The following is a 20,060-nucleotide window of genomic DNA, read 5'->3' as shown; positions in this document are numbered from 1 at the left end:
GTTGACCGCTTCAACTTTGATGGGGTAAAGTATTTTAAAATTAAATAAAAAATAGAGAAAATTTTTCTTTACAACTTTCATGCACATGGCTGTATTTTTAATTTTTTAAAGCTACGGAAAAAAAATGTAAGGAAAATAGAAATTCGTTTATAACAAATTGTTTATAAAATAAACAATGAAAATTTAAATAAAAATAAGAAATTCTTTCCTAATTGTATTGAGAATTGTAAATGATGATTTAAAAAAAAAAAATGATTTCTTAATAAATAATTTAAATGGTGGATAAATGAAAAAAACAATTATAAACAATACAAAAATTTGCGATCGATTGTTATATATATTGTCAGGCCGTTTTTAAAAAAAATTTGTTACCCTATTGTTTATAAAATTAAATTTTCATTGTTGGCTCGCACAGCTCACCGTTCAATTCTAGTTCCGCTCACGTGATTATTATTATCATCACTTTCCCTCGTATCACTGCTATGTCACACTGTCAAAATATTCGTATCAACGGCGCATGTGCTGTACGAAGAGGAGTACCAACGTATACCATCCTCCTTCGGAACTTTTTTCCGAATTTGTCGAATGTGCATATTCAAGTTATGGAAAAAACCATGATCTTTCATTTTCTGTTAGTGTTCTTTATGGAAACATTTCGTGTTGTGGGGCTTGCACTAATGTTCTTTGCGGTTTTACCAGAGATAGATGCGATAAAAGCTGCAATGATTACTAATTATGTTTGCTTTGTACCTGGATTACTTGGATTATTATCAAGGAGTAGTAAGAAAGATGAACCTAGGAGATTTGTACTTATTCTTGTTGATCTCACAGCTTTAGCTGCTCAAGCAAGTGGCTTTATTGTTTGGCCATTACTTGATAGTTCGAAACGTAGTCTCTGACTAATTCCACCAACATTAATACTTGTGTCCTGTGGTTGATGGGAAAATTATGTATCAATGTATGCAAAGTTCGATTGGTATGTATGAGAAATTATTATAATTATTTAATCATTATAAGAAATAATAATCATTTTTGTTCAGGTTTTATTTGCACCTTGGGTCGAGTCGAAAAAGAATTACGATTGACACGATATTTTACATACCTATTTATCTCAGTTTGGAAAATAATATCATTTTTCATAAGTTCATTGGTTATTTTTCACTTAAAAGGTGAAAATGTTGGCACTTTTTTTTCAACGTTTGGATCTGCATTTAGAGAGCACAAAATAACTGTCACTGGTGTACGTCAATCGGTCGTAGGAACTGTACCTGATCTTTCAGAAATACTACCTACAGGAGATACTGAAACTATTTCCGCTGACTTAAACTCTATCGTTTATGTCTTATTAATTCAAATAGTTGGATCGTATTTTACATATATCGTTGGTGAGTTTCTCAAAAAAAAAAAAAAATAAAGAAAAGAAATCAATGCCTGCATTTTTAATAAGAGTTATAATTAAAAAATATTTTCAGGTATATTTGGTTGCAAAATCTTAATACAACCATTCAATTACGCATTTCCCGTGAGTCTGACTGTTCCTGTTCTTATTTCACTTCTAATCACTGCATGTGGGTTATGCGATGGTGACCCCAATTTTTTCCATGGTAAAATTCGAGATACCTTTTTTATGAATCACCACCATCTTATTTTCTTAATGATTTTATATCTAAACAATATGCCTGGGTATGGCTTCTCTGGTTACTTTCACAAACTCGGATTACTCTTCACATATGGACTTCAAAATGCGAAAGACTGGCAGCAACAGAAAAACTGTTTGTTGTGTCTATGTATGATTCTTTATTGATTGAACAATCTCTTGGTTTAAACCGAAAGAGAGATCATACATATATTATTTACACCACATTCCTTGATGATTGCTTGTGAGTATCTGCAGTATATGAAGTTCACTTTCCGTTGAAATTTTAGTTCAAAAAATTAATATGTTTTAAACTTCACTTTTCGTTGACATTTAAAGCCCTGTAACTTTTTTCTCATTCATTTGACGTATATATGATATCCGATATTTTTTGTAGGAAATTGAATTTCCTACAAGAGCATGGTCGTCAAAATTTAAAAAAAAAAATTTTTTGATGCAATAAAAATGAAAAATAATAAATAAAAATTTAACACTGAGTAAACTAAATTTTTGTTGATTTTCGAAGCCCCGTAACTTTTTCCCAGTTTGTTTGACGTACATAATGTATCAGCACTTTTTTGTAGAGAATTAAATTTTCTACAAAATCAACTAGGTGAAATTTAAAAAAAAAATTTTTTTATAGTCTTAATATCGAAAAACTAGAATGAAAAATTTTCGCGTGTGTTTTAAATGGGAAAGGGGACCCCCCTCTGTGATAGCTCAATTTTAAAGATATCTGGCTGAAATTTTGTGAGGATCCTTTTTATAATATGAAGTAACTTTTGAGCCCATAAGACTTTAAAAAAAAAAATATTTTTTTATTTTGGGACACCCTAATGTACATATATTATTATTATTATTTTATCGACGAATTTCTTAATTATTGATATGATAATGATAATTATGATAATAATTAATTGTTGATTATTAATTTATGTTTACAGTAATAAAATATGCAGACGATAAAGTGCGGGGTGGTTGGAGATGGTGCTGTTGGTAAAACATGTCTTTTGATATCTTATACGACAAATAAATTTCCATCGGAATACGTACCCACGGTTTTTGATAATTATGCTGTCACGGTAATGATTGGTGGGGAACCATACACCTTAGGATTATTTGACACAGCTGGTAATTTAATTTTTTTTTTATTGTTTATAAACTTTAATTGTTGTTTGTAAACTGGTACGAGTGTTTATTGTTTTTTTTTTAATTATTAGTTTGTCATGATACTGAAGTATGGGCGTGAATTTGACTGACGTCAATTTTTTTAAACGATCAGCCAGAGGTTAAAGTAGAAGATTTAGCTGAAATTGAGCGAGAAAAAGGTGAAAGTGATTATGAGACGATATATGAACAAACTGATGGTTCAACAACTCCTCCGTCTGCAGTGAAAAGCAGCGACCATGTTATTAAAATTTATGCATGTGCAGTTGCAACTATGTGGCATGAAAATGAAGAGGAGATGATAGAATTTCTGAAAAGTATTCTTCGCTTAGATGAAGATCAATGTGCTCGCCGTGTTACCCAAAAATATTTGAAAGTGGTTGACTCAAATTATTATGAATTTGAAACTCATATCTTTTTTGATGATGCTTTTGAACATGCAGATCCTGATGAAAATGAAACTCAAGTAAATCGCTTTGTCAAACTCTTGGTAGAAACGTTGGATGAAGCTGCTACCGATGTACATCAGACTCGAATGCATGTACGAGCACCTAAAAAATATCAAACTCTATATGGTGGTAGACTTGTTTGGACTTTACCGGGAAAAACGAAAATGATAGCACATCTAAAAGATAAAAATAAAATTCGCCATAGAAAACATTGGAGCCAAGTTATGTACATATATTATTTACTTTGTCACCGTCTGATGGAGCTGCCTATCAGCGTTGATCGTAAAGAACTGATTGCAGAAAATACGTATCTTTTAACTCTTGATGGGGATATCGATTTTCAACCAGCTGCTATTAAGTTTTTAGTTGATTTAATGAAGAAAAATAAAAATCTTGATGCTGCTTGCGGTCGAATTCATCCTGTGGGGTCTGGTCCCATGGTTTGGTATCAAATGTTTAAATACGCTATTAGTCATTGGTTTACAAAAAGCTACTGAACATATGACAGGTTGCGATCTTTGTAGTCCTGGATGTTTTTCACTTTTTCGAGGAAAAGCACTTATGGATGACAATGTTATGAAAAAATATACAACAAAATCTGAAGTTGCAAGACAATACGTGCAATATGATCAAGGCGAAGATCGGCGGCTTTGTACTCTTTTACTTCAAAGGGGATATCGAGTAGAATATTCGGCTGCCAGCGATGCGTACACTCACGCTCCTGAAGGTTTCAATGAATTTTATAATCAACGTCGTTGTTGGGTCCCATCAACTATCGCAAATATTATGGATTTACTTATGGATGCAAAACGGGCAATCAAAATTAACGATAATATTTCACTACCATATATTTCCGATCAAATTTTATTCGTGCCCCGGGAAAAAATGATTTTGCCTAATTATATATAATTATATATAAGACCTTATATATAATTAGATCTAAAAATTGGCCAGGTCTAATTATATATAATTTATATATAATTATATATAGGTTATATATGATAATATATAATACGTTATATATAATTAGATCTGAAAATTGGCCAGGTCTAATTATAAATAATCATATATAAGTTATATATACTCATATATAATTAGATATGATTATGTATAATACATATATATCATATCGCATCAAAACCAAATCTCTTATTGAGCATGTAATTCCTATAAAAGAAAGTGATAGGAGAATGCTGATTAATTATTCCAATGTTAAAATATTAACACAACTCATAAGAGTTGAAAATTATGTATGCAAAAAACCAAACACTTTAAAAACTGTTTGGTAACTGGGTATTATTAACTATACATAAGTTTATTACTTTTTTAACAGACTGAAAAATATAATGTAACTCTTCGTAAATATTTTAAAATTATAATTTATAGTAAAATTGTAATCATTATTTCTGTAAATATACACCTAAAACTATAATGCATTTAACGAGTATTGATTATTAAATATCAATAAAGACCATAGAGCATCTAATATATTAAATAAGAAAAACTAAATATTAAATATATTCTATAAATAAAATATTAACTTATATATATAAATAATTAATTTATATTTGATTATATATAGATCTAAAGATCTAAAATATAATAAAAATTACTATATATGGGTCTATATAGGTCAGGTCTAATCAGATCTAATCATATATATAGACCCATGTATAACTATATATGGGTATATACTATTATATATACTATTATATATATTTCATATACAATCATATATAATTAGGCAAAATCATTTTATCCCGGGATATAATTAGATCTAATTATATATAAGGCTATATATACTTATATATAGGTCTATATCTAACCATATATATTCTATATATAATCATATATAATTAGGCAAAATCATTTTTTTCCCGGTATAATTAGGTCTAATTATATATAAGGATATATATACTTATATATAGGTCTATATCTAACCATATATATTCTATATATAATCATATATAATTAGGCAAAATCATTTTTTTCCCGGTATAATTAGGTCTAATTATATATAAGGCTATATATACTTATATATAGGTCTATATATAACCATATATAATTATATATATATAATCATATATAATTATATATATTCCATATATAATCATATATAATTATATATAATTAGGCAAAATCATTTTTTCCCGGGTGGGTATGGTCAATGATTATATTATTACAATATTTTTGTTAGAATTACTAAAACCATTCGTAATTTAGGTTAAAGGTTTTTAAATAATTAAAAAATTTCAAGTTTTATAAAAATTTATTTAAAATGATTATGGTAAATAAAATAAGTAACCAATGGCATTTTAATTATTTATTAAAACTTTGTATATTTTAACAATAACAATTTTTTTATTAATTAGTTATTAATTAATTAACACATTAACAGTGTAGGAAGACTAAGAAAATAGTTATTATTTTTTAGATAGTTAAATATACGAGGGAATGATTCAAAATGTATGTTATTTTTAATACATCAATATATTTATATAAATAATAATAATAATAATTAAATAATATTATTTTAAATTACGCTATCCTTTTTTTAAATTTTAATTTAAACTCTACATTAATTTAAATTATTTTTAATTACATTGCACTGTTATTATTTTTAATTCATATCAAGGCAAATCCGTCAGTCTTTTAATTTACATTAATTATTAATTAAGACTGACAAAATATTTATTTAACTTTGGACGGTAATAAAATAATAAACAAACTAATTAATTAATAATTTTAGGTTCCATGACAACCGATCCCCGACAAGTGATCACACGACAATTGATCCCATAGACAATTTCATTAAATAATTAGTTATTAATTAATTACTATGACATAAATAATTAAAATTCACTGTTGTAAATGTAAGAAGTTAAATTATGTAAACTGGTTCCCGGGTCAAAAAAGTAACTTGATTTTGGCGTAATTTTGAAAATTGATAATAAAGCAAGTCTAGGAAGACAAAAGCAAGCCAAGTTTAAGTTCATATTTTAATTAATGAAAAACATATTTTAAGATATGGAAACTCATGATTTTGATATGCTTTTGACTGTTGTCTTACTTACCGATTTACGCCAACTAAGTCAAATTAAAGTCAAGTTGTCTTGGATTTAACTTAGTTGACTTGAATTCAAGTCAATTAAGTCTAATTCAAGTCAACGTGATTTTAATTTGACTCAGTTGACTTAAATTCAAGTTATTCAAGTTAAATTAAAGTTATGCTGACTTTAATTTGACGGTTAACTTAAATTTTTTAATCAAATAAGTCAAATTCAAGTCAAATTTGACTTAGTTGACTTGAATTCAAGTCAATGACTCGAATTTGATTCAGTTGACTTGAATTTTTGAGTCAAATCCAAGCCAAGCTTGACTTGAATTTGACAGTTGACTCAAATTTTTAAATCAAGTAAGTCAAATCCAAGTCAAATTTGACTTAGTTGACTTGAATTCAAGTCAATGACTCGAATTTGATTCAGTTGACTTGAATTTGATTCAGTTGACTTGAATTTTTGAGTCAAATCCAAGCCAAGCTTGACTTGAATTTGACTTAGTTGACTTAAATTCAAGTCATCTAAGTTAAATTCAAGTTCACGTGATTTGAATTTGACTAAGTTGACTTAAATTCAAGTCATTTAAATTAAATTCAAGTCAACGTGATTTTAATTTGACTCAATTGACTTAAATTTAAGTTATTAAAGTTAAATTAAAGTCACGTTGACTTGAATTTGACAGTTGACTTAAATTGTTAAATCAAGTAAGTCAAATTCAAGTCAAACTTGACTTAGTTGACTTAAATTCAAGTCATAGAAGTTAAATTTAAGTCAATGTGACTCAAATTTGTCTCAGTTGACCTAAAGTTTTAGTCAAATCCAAGTCAAACTTAACTTAGTTGACTTAAATTCAAGTCATAGACGTTAAATTCAAGTCAATGACTCGAATTTGACTCAGATGACTTAAATTTTTGAGTCAAATCTAAGCGAAACTTGACTTGAATTTGACTTTGCTGACTTAAATCCAAGCCATTTAAGTTACATTTAAGTCAACGTAACTTTAATTTGACTCAGTTGACTTAAATTTAAATCATTTAAGTTAAACTTGACTTGAATTTCATTTAATTGACTTAAATATTTAAGTTAAAAAACTGATATTGAAGTCAAAAAAAGTAAGTGTAGCTAAAATTAAGTTAACTGAGTCAAATGCAAGTCAAAAAAAACCATAGTCAAAATCAAGTTATTTTTCTGACTCAAGTTATTGACAAAAATCAATCGAAGATCAGATCAATGAAATCAGATGTTGGTAAGATCAATTTGTAGAGATCACTTGTGGTATAAAATTGTTGGGATCAGTTGACGATACACCATAATTTTAAATTAATTATCAGATTAATTAATAACAATAAATTAGATTTATTTGGATTACTGCCGAATTAGTTATTTAAAATAACTATTTTATTTATAAATAAACTCGTCTAATTACTTAAATGATAATTAATATTAAATATATATAACATATATTCATATACAATAATAATGCAACACCCGGCCATTAATTTACCTTTAAATTAAAGGTAATTATTTATTTTAGTGTAAAAATATTTTATATATTTTTTTTATATATTTATTTAATATTATATTTTACTAAAATAAAAAATAATTTTAAAAAATACTGATCCGTTTCCTAAACTCAAAAAAACATTTCCATTTTATAATTAAGGCTCAAAAATTAAATAATTAAAAATTTTCGAGATAAATTTAATGTGAAAATAAGTCAGCGTTTTTAAAATAAAGACTAATGTTAGATAATAATTAAAATAATTAACGTGATGCAGTGCGCGTTCTAATTTTATCTTTGAGATAATTAACAACTTGGGTTTGCGAGTGTCTAATGGCAAGTTGAAGTGGGGTAATACCCTCCTGGTTAACAAGCAGAGGATCAGCACCGGCTCCAACTAATTGTCTCGTGACGGTCATATGTCCAGCCAAGGCTGCTGCGTGCAATGCACTTTCCCCGTTCTAAAAGTAAAGCTCATTTACAAACAATAATTAATTATAATGCGCCAATGGATTCTCTTCCGGTCTACTGGCTTTTGAAACTTCAATAAATGCATATTTATTTAAAACTCTTCCTTTGTATATTTAAATACACTGTAAAAAATCACCGGGGTAAGTCCAAGCGGTGTAGGTGTTAAAATCGGCGGTGTTAAATTTCAACACCGACAGCGGTGTTAAAATAACGCCGCCGCCGGTGTAAATATTCTGTACCGGTGTTAAAAAAAATTATCCGGTGTTAAAATAACGCCGCTGCCGGTGTAAATATTCTAGACCGGTGTTAAAAAAAAATCTCCGGTGTTAAAATAACGCCGCTGCCGGTGTAAATATTCTGTACCGGTGTTAAAAAAAAATCTCCGGTGTTAAAATAACGCCGCTGCCGGTGTAAATATTCTAGCCCGGTGTGAAAATAACGCCGCCGCCGGTGTAAATATTCTCCACCGGTGTTAAAAAAAAAATCTCCGGTGTTAAAATAACGCCGCTGCCGGTGTAAATATTCTGTACCGGTGTTAAAAAAAATTATCCGGTGTTAAAATAACACCGCTGCCGGTGTAAATATTCTAGACCGGTGTTAAAATAACGCCGCTGCCGGTGTAAATATTCTAGTCCGGTGTGAAAATAACGCCACCGCTGGTGTAAATATTCTCCACCGGTGTTAAAAAAAATCTCCGGTGTTAAAATAACGCCTCTGCCGGTGTAAATATTCTAGACCGGTGTTAAAATAACGCCGCTGCCGGTGTAAATATTCTAGTCCGGTGTGAAAATAACGCCGCCGCCGGTGTAAATATTCTCCACCGGTGTTAAAAAAAAATCTCCGGTGTTAAAATAACGCCGCTGCCGGTGTAAATATTCTGTACCGGTGTTAAAAAAAATTATCCGGTGTTAAAATAACACCGCTGCCGGTGTAAATATTCTAGACCGGTGTTAAAATAACGCCGCTGCCGGTGTAAATATTCTAGTCCGGTGTGAAAATAACGCCACCGCCGGTGTAAATATTCTCCACCGGTGTTAAAAAAAATCTCCGGTGTTAAAATAACGCCGCTGCCGATGTAAATATTCTAGACCGGTGTGAAAATAACGCCGCCGCCGGTGTAAATATTCTAGTCCGGTGTGAAAATAACGCCGCCGCCGGTGTAGATATTCTTTACCGGTGTTAAAATATTTTACTTTGTAAATGTTTTTACTTACTCGATCACTATACTTGTTAAAAAATGATATTCTTTATTAATTTTCATAAAGAACTGACATGTTTTGTGTTATATAATCTTTAAAGTTAATACTCCAAGCGGGCGCAGTTTATCCTGCTTTTACACCGGTTACCTCACTTTTACACCGATTTTACCCCGATTTTTCACCGGTTACCCCGATTTAACACCGGTATTTTTAACACCTCCTACACCGGTGTAATTTTCTTTTAACACCAGGCGGAGTTAAAATGAGTCCATTTTTAACACCGCTATTTTTACAGTGTATAGATATTTATGGTAAATAAATATTAAGTAAAGTAGGGGTTCTATGGAAACTTACTGGAAGAATATCAAGAGATGGTCGATATTTTAGTAATTCACCAATCACTGCAGTGTGGCCTTTGTGAGCGGCTTTGAAGAGCGGAGTAGCACCGTCCTGAGTAAATATAAATAAAAATGAGGTGTCATTGACTTGATAAATTACGAACGAATAATAATAATGATAGAATAAGTGGTAATGGCTTACATGTCTGGTAGCATCGACCTTGGCTCCGGCCTTCAAGAGTCTCCTGACCACATGATCATGCCCCATTTGAGCGGCTATCCAGAGTGGAGTTGCGCCATCAGTTCTTGCTGCATCTGTTTTAGCTCCTTGTGATAATAAAATTTCTAGTATTCGAATATGACCATTTTGTGCGGCTATAAATAATGCTGTGGCACCATCCTTAGTAAAATAATAATTACTACTATTAGTTATTTATTTATTAGGGATGTGCGAATAGTTCGAGCTTACGAATCGAACTATTCAATTCAAACTTCAAATTAAAAAATTCAAAATTTCGAATTATTCGTAAATTCTTAAATAATTCCAAAATTTTATTTTGAACGACTTAAAATTGTAATAGTTTTTTGAATAATTCAAATTTTTGTCAGAAACTTTTTGAATAATTCGGAAATTTGAATTATTCGATTTGAAACCCCACACAGAAAAATATATATGTGACATATATGCATCAATGTATCGGCTATATGGGACATATATGTTATTTATATATTTTTTTGTGCGGGACTTGAATCAAATAGATGTATTTGATTCAAATTTCAATTCGAACCCGATTCGGTGACCCTTATTAATTATTTATAATTTGATAATTAAATTACCTTCATATGAGCATTTACATTAGCACCCTTTTCAATTAATTCTACGACGACTTCCAAATGACCACATTGACAAGCAACAAAAAGTGGTGTTCCACCATCCTGAATAATTAAAAAATAATTATTTTAATTAAATGAAGATAGTACTTTAGGAAAAAATTTTTAATTTACGTGGATCTAGTTATGACTTAAAAAGTTAATACACGTAAATCTGCATGACTTACGACTAAAAAAAAATATCAACTTGAAAAAAAATAATTTAGATCTACGGAACTTTTAGAACAAAATTATAATTAGATTTTTCATTGGTTTATAAATTTTGAAAATTTTTAGTTTTTATTATAAATTAGAATTCGGGGCCTTGTATTAAAAGAAATTTTTGATCTATAAATTTATTGAGATAAATATAGATCTATGAGGATCTAAATAGATCTTGTTAAATTTGAATTATTTTTTCTCAGGAATTCATTGAAAATTTTGTTTTAAAAAAAATTTTATATCTAAACTTATTATTTTTTTCTGATAATAACGAGTAACCTGCAGTAACTACGTGACTGCCCGAGTATTACTAAAAAAATTATTAAAAATTATTTGAATTCAACTGTTTATTGAAATCTACACTCTAGAATCTTTTGTTTATTTCTGTTATCATTAAAACTTAATGGGAAAAATCTCAACATTGACTCGCAAACTGATTGATTTCAATGATTGTGTAATCATGGGATTCTTAAAAAAAAATCTGCACATGGTCAAATTTTTTTTTATTAGTCGTCTAAGATATTTTTTTTCACTGATACTAAATTATATCTGTTTAATTTTTATTATCATAGAAGACATGTGGCAGAATAATTAAAATATTAATTTATTTCGAGAAAATGAATACGATTCTTTTTTTCCCGCGTAATTTAAATGTAATTCGAATGATATCCGTAAATTGAGCTATCCCGAAATTCAGCAATAAAAAAGAGTTTAAACTATGAAAAGGCACAAATTCAAGTCAAGACCTTCCTAATGATACAAATTTCAATAACATTAACTAATTCTATCTTATAGATATGACGGGAAGAAAATTTTTCTTATTCTCTTAATAATATAAATTATAATAATAAATTAATTTTTACAGCTGATTTTAAACTACAAGTATTTTTTTCTAAGATCTTTGTAATTTTATTTATTGAAAACTGATAATTTTACTGCACACACATAAATTTCTCAAAACGTAGGCCCATATAATTTAAATTCAAATTTTCAAATTTTAAAATTAAAAATACAGAAACCAAATACTTAAGTTCTGATATAAAATACTTTATAACAAAAAAAATTAACAACAGTATCGTAAATTTAATCGTAATTCCTATCGAAATTTGTCATAAATCATGAGTAAGATTTTATGGCATATTCTTGATAAAATAAAAATAGTTTTTTGTCATTATCTTTCAAAGTAAAAATTGAAAACAAAAAATATAATAGATAACAATAAATAATAATAAATCTTACAATACTGCAAGAGTCTATGATGGCACCATGCTCAATGAGAAGTGTAACAATGTCTACAAAACCGCCTTGAGCTGCGAAAAATAGAGAAGTTGTTCCAGTCTGTAAAATAACGATGATTAATTACCTACATGAAATATATATGTATGTATGAATAATCGAGTTCTGGTGTCTGTTATTTTAGTTGAGTGCTGAAGTGTTAAATTGAGGCGTTAATATTTTCACGTGCTTGTATTGATATGAAAAAAACACGAGAGCTATTCATTCATTTTTGGCCTATAATTATATCTGTCTGTTTTTTATGGCATTTAATTACAAATATGCATTAACAAAATTGTTGGCATGTTAAAAAAAAATTAAATTACAAATTACCTAACGGTAAATCAAAATAAAAATTTATTTTTGCAAGATATGTAATAAAATTTTAATTATTTATTTAATGAGGGAAGTTATTAATTTTTTTTATTAATGAGTTGAAAAATAAAATTTAATTTATCAAACAATTAACTTGGTAATTTTTTTTATTGTATGGAATATATGAGATGTTTTTACAGAAAAAAAGATTGAGTGTAAATAGTAAATATAAAATTTATCTAATACATGTATGACATATATTTGACAAGTTGAAATAATATTTGTACAGCTAAAAAGAGTTATAGTTAGAGAGGTTTTTTGTTACATTGTATGAAAACGTCTGGGTTTTTTTAACTTGACCTCGGAGTCTTGAAATATCTATAGTAGTTTATTTTAAAAAAACATGACAATTATGACGAGGAAAAAGATTAAGTACTGTAATTATTTATTTATTTTTTTTATTCTTAGGGAAATTTCATTTATTTATTTAATAATTGTGGTTTTTAAACCTGTTATGAGTATTGGAATTAGAGATTTATATTAACCACATATATTTTACTCGTATTTCAAACCACTGAAATTCTAGAACAGTTGATTTTAAATCGAATTATAAAAACTGTACTTTCTATTATTGCAAAAAAATTTAAAAGAATTTTGAAATCGCACTTTTGGTTTTTCGATTTTTTTTTCTACTTAAAATTTTTATTTATTATTGAGAATCCCGTATGAAAATAACATATATGGTCAAAATATATGATAAATATCAGAAAATATATGTGGCCAATTTAACTATATTTTCTGATATATTTTTTTTTATATTAAAAAATATAATATTCATCATATACGAGTCCGTATATGTTTAGCATATATAGAATATATATGTCAATCATATACAAAAACTATATTTTTATCATATATGAAAATATATATCTTTGTCATATACGAAAACTATATTTTTATCATATTTGTAAATATATATTTCTATCATATACGAAAAATATATTCTGATCATATATAAAAACATATATTTATATTGTGTATGGAAAAAAAACTTTCTTATTCGTATGACCGATTCCAATTAAATTAGATCTAAATTTTAATATACTCTTTAAATTGCAGTTAAAATTTTCAAAATTAGTTAATTTGATGCGAAGATATACCCATATACATATACATACACCGAATGAAATATATGCTTAAATATAACAAAGAAAATATATGGTGCCATATATAATATAAATTATATGCTACCATATATTTCATTTCATATAAAAATTTTATATTTTTTGAATATAAAAGGAAATATATCAATACAATATATTATAAGGTAAATGTAAATGTATATAGCTTAATATAAAAAACATATAAGTTACATGGAATACATATATTTACTACTGTATATAAATTTGTATTAAATCGGCCAAAACCTCTATATGATTTTTTATAATAATCAATATAATATATCATATATTTTTTTGTTGCAAACATATATGATTTTATATATTTTAACCATATATTGTTTTTTCATACGGGAAATAACCCCAAGTGATTTTTATTCCATAAAATTTACCGAAAAAAAATTTTTATAATTTTCTTGCGTTTCCCAAAATTTTAAAAGGTTTAAAATTTCGTATATTGAAAATTCAGATTCGTCTCAAAAACGATTTTAAATTTTCATCAATTATATAAGTGCAGGATAAATAGTTCGATTCATTTTTTTTTCTGTGTACGAAAGAAAATGTATAACATTCCAGTTTAATATATATGTAATTTTATAAAAAGTTTTGACTTTGAATAAATAAATAAATACAATAAAGAAAATCCAGGTAAAAAATATTTGCATGATAAATTCAGAGATAATTTATATAAATGAATAGAAATAAGTTCATGTTCATGATTAATCAATTAAATAGGTGATGCCAAGCAAGAATAATTTAATCATAATCAAGAATAGTTGCGCCACTCATTATTAACTAAGTGAGCAGCTTTGCGTGTAACGTGTAATGCGTTAACAATTTATTTATCACGCAAATACTTTATTATGTTTCATATTTTATGCTTTATGTAATATATATTACTAAGTAGTTCATATTTATCTATTTATATATACATATACATTTACAAAATATATCAATTTATTTATAACGATGACAAACAACTGCGTAATAACTAATGGATTTACTATTTATCATTTTACATAAACAATATAACGTAAGTGATAGTAGGGGAGACCGGGGCACAGAAAGAAGACAAGTTATTGGTTTCGGTCCGATTTTCGAAAATCGAATTTCTAATAGATCTTGACGTTTTGAGGTTCTAGAAAACTATTCTGACTAATTTCAAGATTATGTCCGAATGTATGTATGTAAATGTTCTGTAACTTTTGAACGGATGAACTGATTTGGCTTTTTGAGGTGGTGTTTAAAGCGGCGAATTAATTTGAAGATATTTCAAAACTTAAATTTTTCCAAAAATAATTTTTTTGGATAACTTCTAATGTACTCGAATCCATATGTTCAAAAATTATTTGAGCTTGAAGTCAAATTGAGGGTAACTTTTGAGGTCTTTTTACTTTTCCAGTGAAACTATCAGACTTATCACAAAAGGTCATTAGAATTTTTTGTAGATAATTTTATTTCTAAGAAATTATCTTTTATAACGAATTTCAAAATTCCGCATTCTAGTTTTTTCATTTTCTATTTCAAGTCTGAAAAGTATCAATTTTGTATTTCAAAATGAAATTATTAATTTTCATTTTTTTTTGCTAGATTCAATTGGCGTTTTTATTATGATAACTTTAACTTATCATAGGGTTTTGGAAAGCTTGAGGAATCAGCGTTAAAGACCTAAGCATAAATTTAAAAAATATTAAAATTAAAATAGCGACCTCACTTAGAGTTGAATTAGAGAGCTCGTTTTTTGGGAAGATTTTATTTCTCGGCAACCACTGACGCCTGAGGGTAAGAGCAAAAAGAAATATAAAAATTTTTTTTGAAACCCTAATATATATTATATATACTCATAGACGCCATATGTATATTTGAATACATGTCACATATATCCAGATATATATTTTTTTCATATTGGTGCTTTATCAATACTAATGTGATGTAATATGACCATGTTACTAGTCACAAGGTTGTTGGGTCATTTCATGAAAAACAAATAAATGTTCAAAAAAAACTTAACCTTTCTATGATGATCTTTAGTTATTTTGTACAACGCAATGACATAAATAACACGAGCTTACATAAATAAATATAGTGGGGACAGTTAATATAAATTGCCATTTAAATTATTACTAATCCATAAAGTAATTGGTCAAAGTATCGATAGCTTCTGAATAAACGTAAGTAAAAAAATATATTTTAAATCCAAATTATATACTATTTTGTATTTGAAATACAATTTGACTTCTGATACTTTAAAAATAAATCTACTTTTTTTTTCAACACCGGTAAAAATTTTGACACCACTACCGCACTGAGAGAAAAACAATTTAAATTCGAGTAAATATTTTTATTGTAATGAATACTTCAAATGAGTAAATTTTAGATCTGATGAAAATCCGACTTTCGAAAATCAGACCGAAACTAACAACTTTCCTCTTCTTGAAAACTTCCAATTTTTTCAACGGGGAGTTAAAAAAGTCATCAAAATCGGATTAATTGTTCAAGAGATGTAAATAATTGTCAAAAGAATTTAAAAAATAACAATTTACTTCGTTTTTTCGGATAACGCATATTGTAATTCCTCATATATTCTGAAACTCATACCGGCCCTTTGAAAAAGCTCGACCGTGTATTGACGTCAAAAATGTTGTCGAGCTCCTTAAGCTCGAAAACAGCGGGAAGTTTAAGACTGGCCCGCAGGGTCAAACCGTTTTTCAGTTTTTTGTTTATTTTTGTATTTTTTAATCACCAGAACTCTTATGAAAATCACTATCTAAATTCTTTTAGATTAATTGTAATGAATTAAAAACGTAATACTGATTATTCACGAAAAATTTAGCTGCCATTTTTATTTTTACTATTGTCATTTTTTTTTTTTACTATTTTCTGTCCATTAACTACTGACAGCAGCACTTGTGTAACAGAAAGATTGAAAAAAAGAGCGACATCTAAGACACAAATGCGGGATATTTAAAAAAAAAGTATACATTTTTTTCTCTCATTGCGGTGTTGTTTTACCGTCATTTTCGGAGTTAAATTTAACATCTATTATACTGATATTTTTTTTTACAGTATAGCAGAAGATTTACTCAACTACTGCTATAAGAAATGTTCAACATGAAGATATTTTTGTTGGCAGTTTTGCTAGTGGCTTTGTTTGCTGCCGAAACTTCTGCATGCCTTCCAAACGGCAGCGCGGTACGAATAAAATATTATTATTATATATATTAGGGAGTTTCAAAAATAACATTTTTTTTTTTCGAGTCTTATTGACTTTAAAGTGAAAATTTTGTTTTCTTGTTTTTTATACATACAAGTATTGAAAATTTTTTTTTTCAAAAGATATTTAAGGTCAACATTCAATTCATAGTAAATTTTAGTATTATTTGACTTTTTCGGCGAAACTTTCAGACTTATCTTAAAATGATATAAGGCATATTTTGTCGATCATTAAATTTTCTACAACTTATTTTCTACAAAATTTTCTAAATTCCTGAAAGCCCTTTAGTTATTTTAAATATTAATTCGTTCCGAGAAATCGAATTTTGGTAAATTTTATTTACTTACTTTTAAATGCGAATAACTTAAGAACTTCAAAAATTTCGGAAACTTGATGAGAGACAATTTGTAGGAAATAAAATGATCTACAAAAAAGATCCTATAACATTTTAAGATGAATCTGATAGTTTCGCCAAAAAATTTAAATAATAGGGGAGGGTGGGGCAGAGCGGCCCCCCTGAGCCAATTATTATTTATTGTGGCTTTCAACCATAAGATCACTTTACTTTTGTCCTATTTCGAACAAATTTATGGACATTTTGCCAAAATTCTGAAAAAAATTTTTTTTTTCGTTTTTTTTTTTTTTAAATTGTTTTCATCATTAAGAATGTATTTCTTTCTCTTGACAACTTTTTTTGGTTTTATATTACTCGAAAAAAATTTTTTAAAGCGTAAAAAATCGTTCACTCTCGATTACCTTAATTACTAATTATTATTTAATAAAAAAAAAATCAATTCTATAATTTTACTTTATTTCAAAAATTTATCAACTAAAAAAAAAATTTAATTTTTATAAATTTTTAGTGACCAAATTTGCCTCTTACATAGAGAAACGGCCGAAAAATATGAAAAAATAATTTTTTCGGAAGTTTCGGCTGGTCTATTTTGCCCCAGGTGTTATGCGTAGGGCTAGAAATGTGGAATTATAATAATTTTTTTTTAATTTGACGATAAAAATATGAAAAAACCACTTTTTCAAAATTTTGGGCTTGTCCATTTTGCCCCAAATGTCATGTGTAGGGGTAAAAATGCGCAAACATATCGGATTTATAGTAAATAGTCGAAAAAAAAAAAATTTTTTTTTTGGTCAAAATTTCAGGGGGGCCGCTCTGCCCCATCGGGGCCGCTCTGCTCCACCCTCCCCTACTGAAATTCACTGAATCCAACTTTGACCTTAAATAGCTTTTGAAAAATTAAATTTATCGAAAAATGATAAGAGAACATTTTTGTAGAGCGTTTAATTTTCAAAAAAAATACTCATTTATTGCTTTTTTTTATACATTGATTCCCTCTTGAGTGATAAAATTCCAAACTTTCAAAAAATTTTTCCTATGTTATTTAAATGGGAAATTGAAAACTGCGATGATGCGGGTGTTAATATTAATATTAAGAGCTCAAACTTCAACAGTATTTATGTTTTGTCATCGCAATTAATATTTTACGTATAAAAAAAAAAAAAAAAAAAATAGTCGATATTTTTGAATCAGTTTAATAAATATATATAATTTATGTTGTATTATATACTGAACTAAGTAAAATTATTAAATATTTTTATTTTTTTCGCAGTGCATGTCATATGGTGTGGCATGTTGTCAAGGTTGGTGTAATACTCTGGGGAGTAGCTTTGGGGCATGTATGTAATAAATTACCTTGAATTAACTTTGGATTTCAAAATTTGATTTGAAAATAAACAATAAAAAAATTCTACGGCATAACAAATTTGTATTACAAGCTTCTGAATATTTTTTATCCTAAAAATTTATTGAACCTGTATTTTTGAAGATGTTCTGTATTTTATTTTAAATATTAGAAAATAAATTTGATTTAAACAAAATATTTATAAATTTTATTTTTAATATAATTATTTGAACCCAAACTCCTACTGCGGTAATAATTATTGTTGATAATTATAAGTAATACATATTAAATTAAATATTTCTTGGTAATAAATTACGACATTGTAGAGTGATTCCTTACTTGTGTGAGTTCATGCGTCCAAAGGTACGTAACAAAAAAAAAAAAAAAAAAAAAAACGAAGAAAATTCAGCGGCATCGAAATATTGATAAGAATAAAATTGGTATTTGGATAGCGTTTTTACTTATATTTATTATACTCATGTTACATTTGTAGATTAATTTACTCCGTAAAATATTAAAAAATCTTAAAGCCGGTAAATATTATGAATGTATAATATATGTGTGTGTACCATTGGAATGTATGTGTATATATACATATATATCTCAACTGTCGGTTCAAAATCCACCATTAATTTTTTTTTACTACTGTTGGATTCGAACCCACGCCACGCCACGAGCCCTAATATATATTATATATGATCATAGACGCCATATGTATATTTGAATACATGCCACATATATGCAGTTTGGCCTGGATATATCCGGATATATATTTTTTTTCATATTGATGCTTTGTCAATAGCGGAAGGGGGGGGACAAAAGGGGGTAGGGTAGGCAAAACGGGGTACCCCCAAAATTTTATAAAGAAAAATTTTATATTTTAAATGGTTTTTAAACATTCCAAAATCACTTCTGTAAATATAATTAAGCGTTACTTTGAATTTTTTTTGGTAAACTTTTTCAAAAATCAATTGTCAGTTGAAAAATATTAATGACGTTTGTTTTATGATAAAAACTATTAAAAATTTTTTTTCTTCTTTTGTATCCAATAAACATGTAAAATATAATTTTTCTTCATGTAAATTATTTTTAAAAAAATTAAACTTAATCAAATTCGTTCAAAATCCAGAAATTTTTTTTTTTTACTTTTTTTAGGGGGTACCCCACTTTGCCTGCAGAAATAAAAAATTTTTTTTTTCAACGGTAACTGAAAATTTCGTCTATTTACTTTGAATATCATTAAAAAAAAAAATTTAGCGTATTTGAGTCCTCGAAAACTTGGTATTTCCTTAAGTACTCCCTTTTGCCCCTCCCTCCCCTACTAATGTGACTTAATGTGACCCTGTTACTAGTCGCAAGATTGTTGGGTCATTTCATAAAAAAACAAATAAATGTTGATAGAAAAATTGAATTTTTTATGATAATGTTCAGCCATTTGAACTAAATGCATCGTACAACATAGTTGAAGG

The 20,060-nt window shown here is 27.7% G+C and overlaps 1 protein-coding gene, 1 long non-coding RNA gene and 1 pseudogene across 4 annotated transcripts in view; 2 read left to right on the top strand and 1 right to left on the bottom strand.

Moving 5' to 3' along the window:
• The first annotated feature begins 277 nt into the window (after window positions 1-277).
• On the top strand, window positions 278-5,011 carry LOC130664520 (chitin synthase chs-2-like; annotated as a pseudogene).
• A 597-nt stretch (window positions 5,012-5,608) lies between these two features.
• Window positions 5,609-20,060, bottom strand: part of LOC130664518 (ankyrin repeat domain-containing protein 29-like) — a 39,581-nt gene continuing 25,129 nt past the window's right edge. The window contains exons 3-7 of one of the 2 annotated variants that reach the window (XM_057464465.1): window positions 12,152-12,250; window positions 10,658-10,756; window positions 10,023-10,220; window positions 9,837-9,932; window positions 5,609-8,273 (exon numbers count right to left, since the gene is read on the bottom strand). In XM_057464465.1, the coding sequence (XP_057320448.1) occupies window positions 8,076-8,273; window positions 9,837-9,932; window positions 10,023-10,220; window positions 10,658-10,756; window positions 12,152-12,250 (690 nt within the window). In that variant the 3' untranslated portion in view covers window positions 5,609-8,075. The remainder of the gene's footprint in view (window positions 8,274-9,836; window positions 9,933-10,022; window positions 10,221-10,657; window positions 10,757-12,151; window positions 12,251-20,060) is intronic. The other variant, XM_057464464.1, reaches the window with a different exon arrangement.
• Window positions 15,038-18,787, top strand: LOC130664521 (uncharacterized). 2 transcript variants are annotated; one of them, XR_008989417.1, is made up of 5 exons: window positions 15,038-15,052; window positions 15,271-15,462; window positions 15,634-15,851; window positions 16,747-16,872; window positions 18,520-18,787. It is a non-coding gene; the product is annotated as an uncharacterized LOC130664521 (long non-coding RNA). The 2 variants fall into 2 exon arrangements; XR_008989416.1 differs by having other exon boundaries at window positions 15,528-15,851.

The sequence above is a fragment of the Microplitis mediator genome, chromosome 3 (genome assembly GCF_029852145.1).
Source record: "Microplitis mediator isolate UGA2020A chromosome 3, iyMicMedi2.1, whole genome shotgun sequence".
Classification (NCBI taxonomy): Eukaryota; Metazoa; Arthropoda; class Insecta; order Hymenoptera; family Braconidae; genus Microplitis; species Microplitis mediator.
Note: the sequence above shows the minus strand (reverse complement) of the source record. Positions and strands in the feature narration are given on the sequence as shown.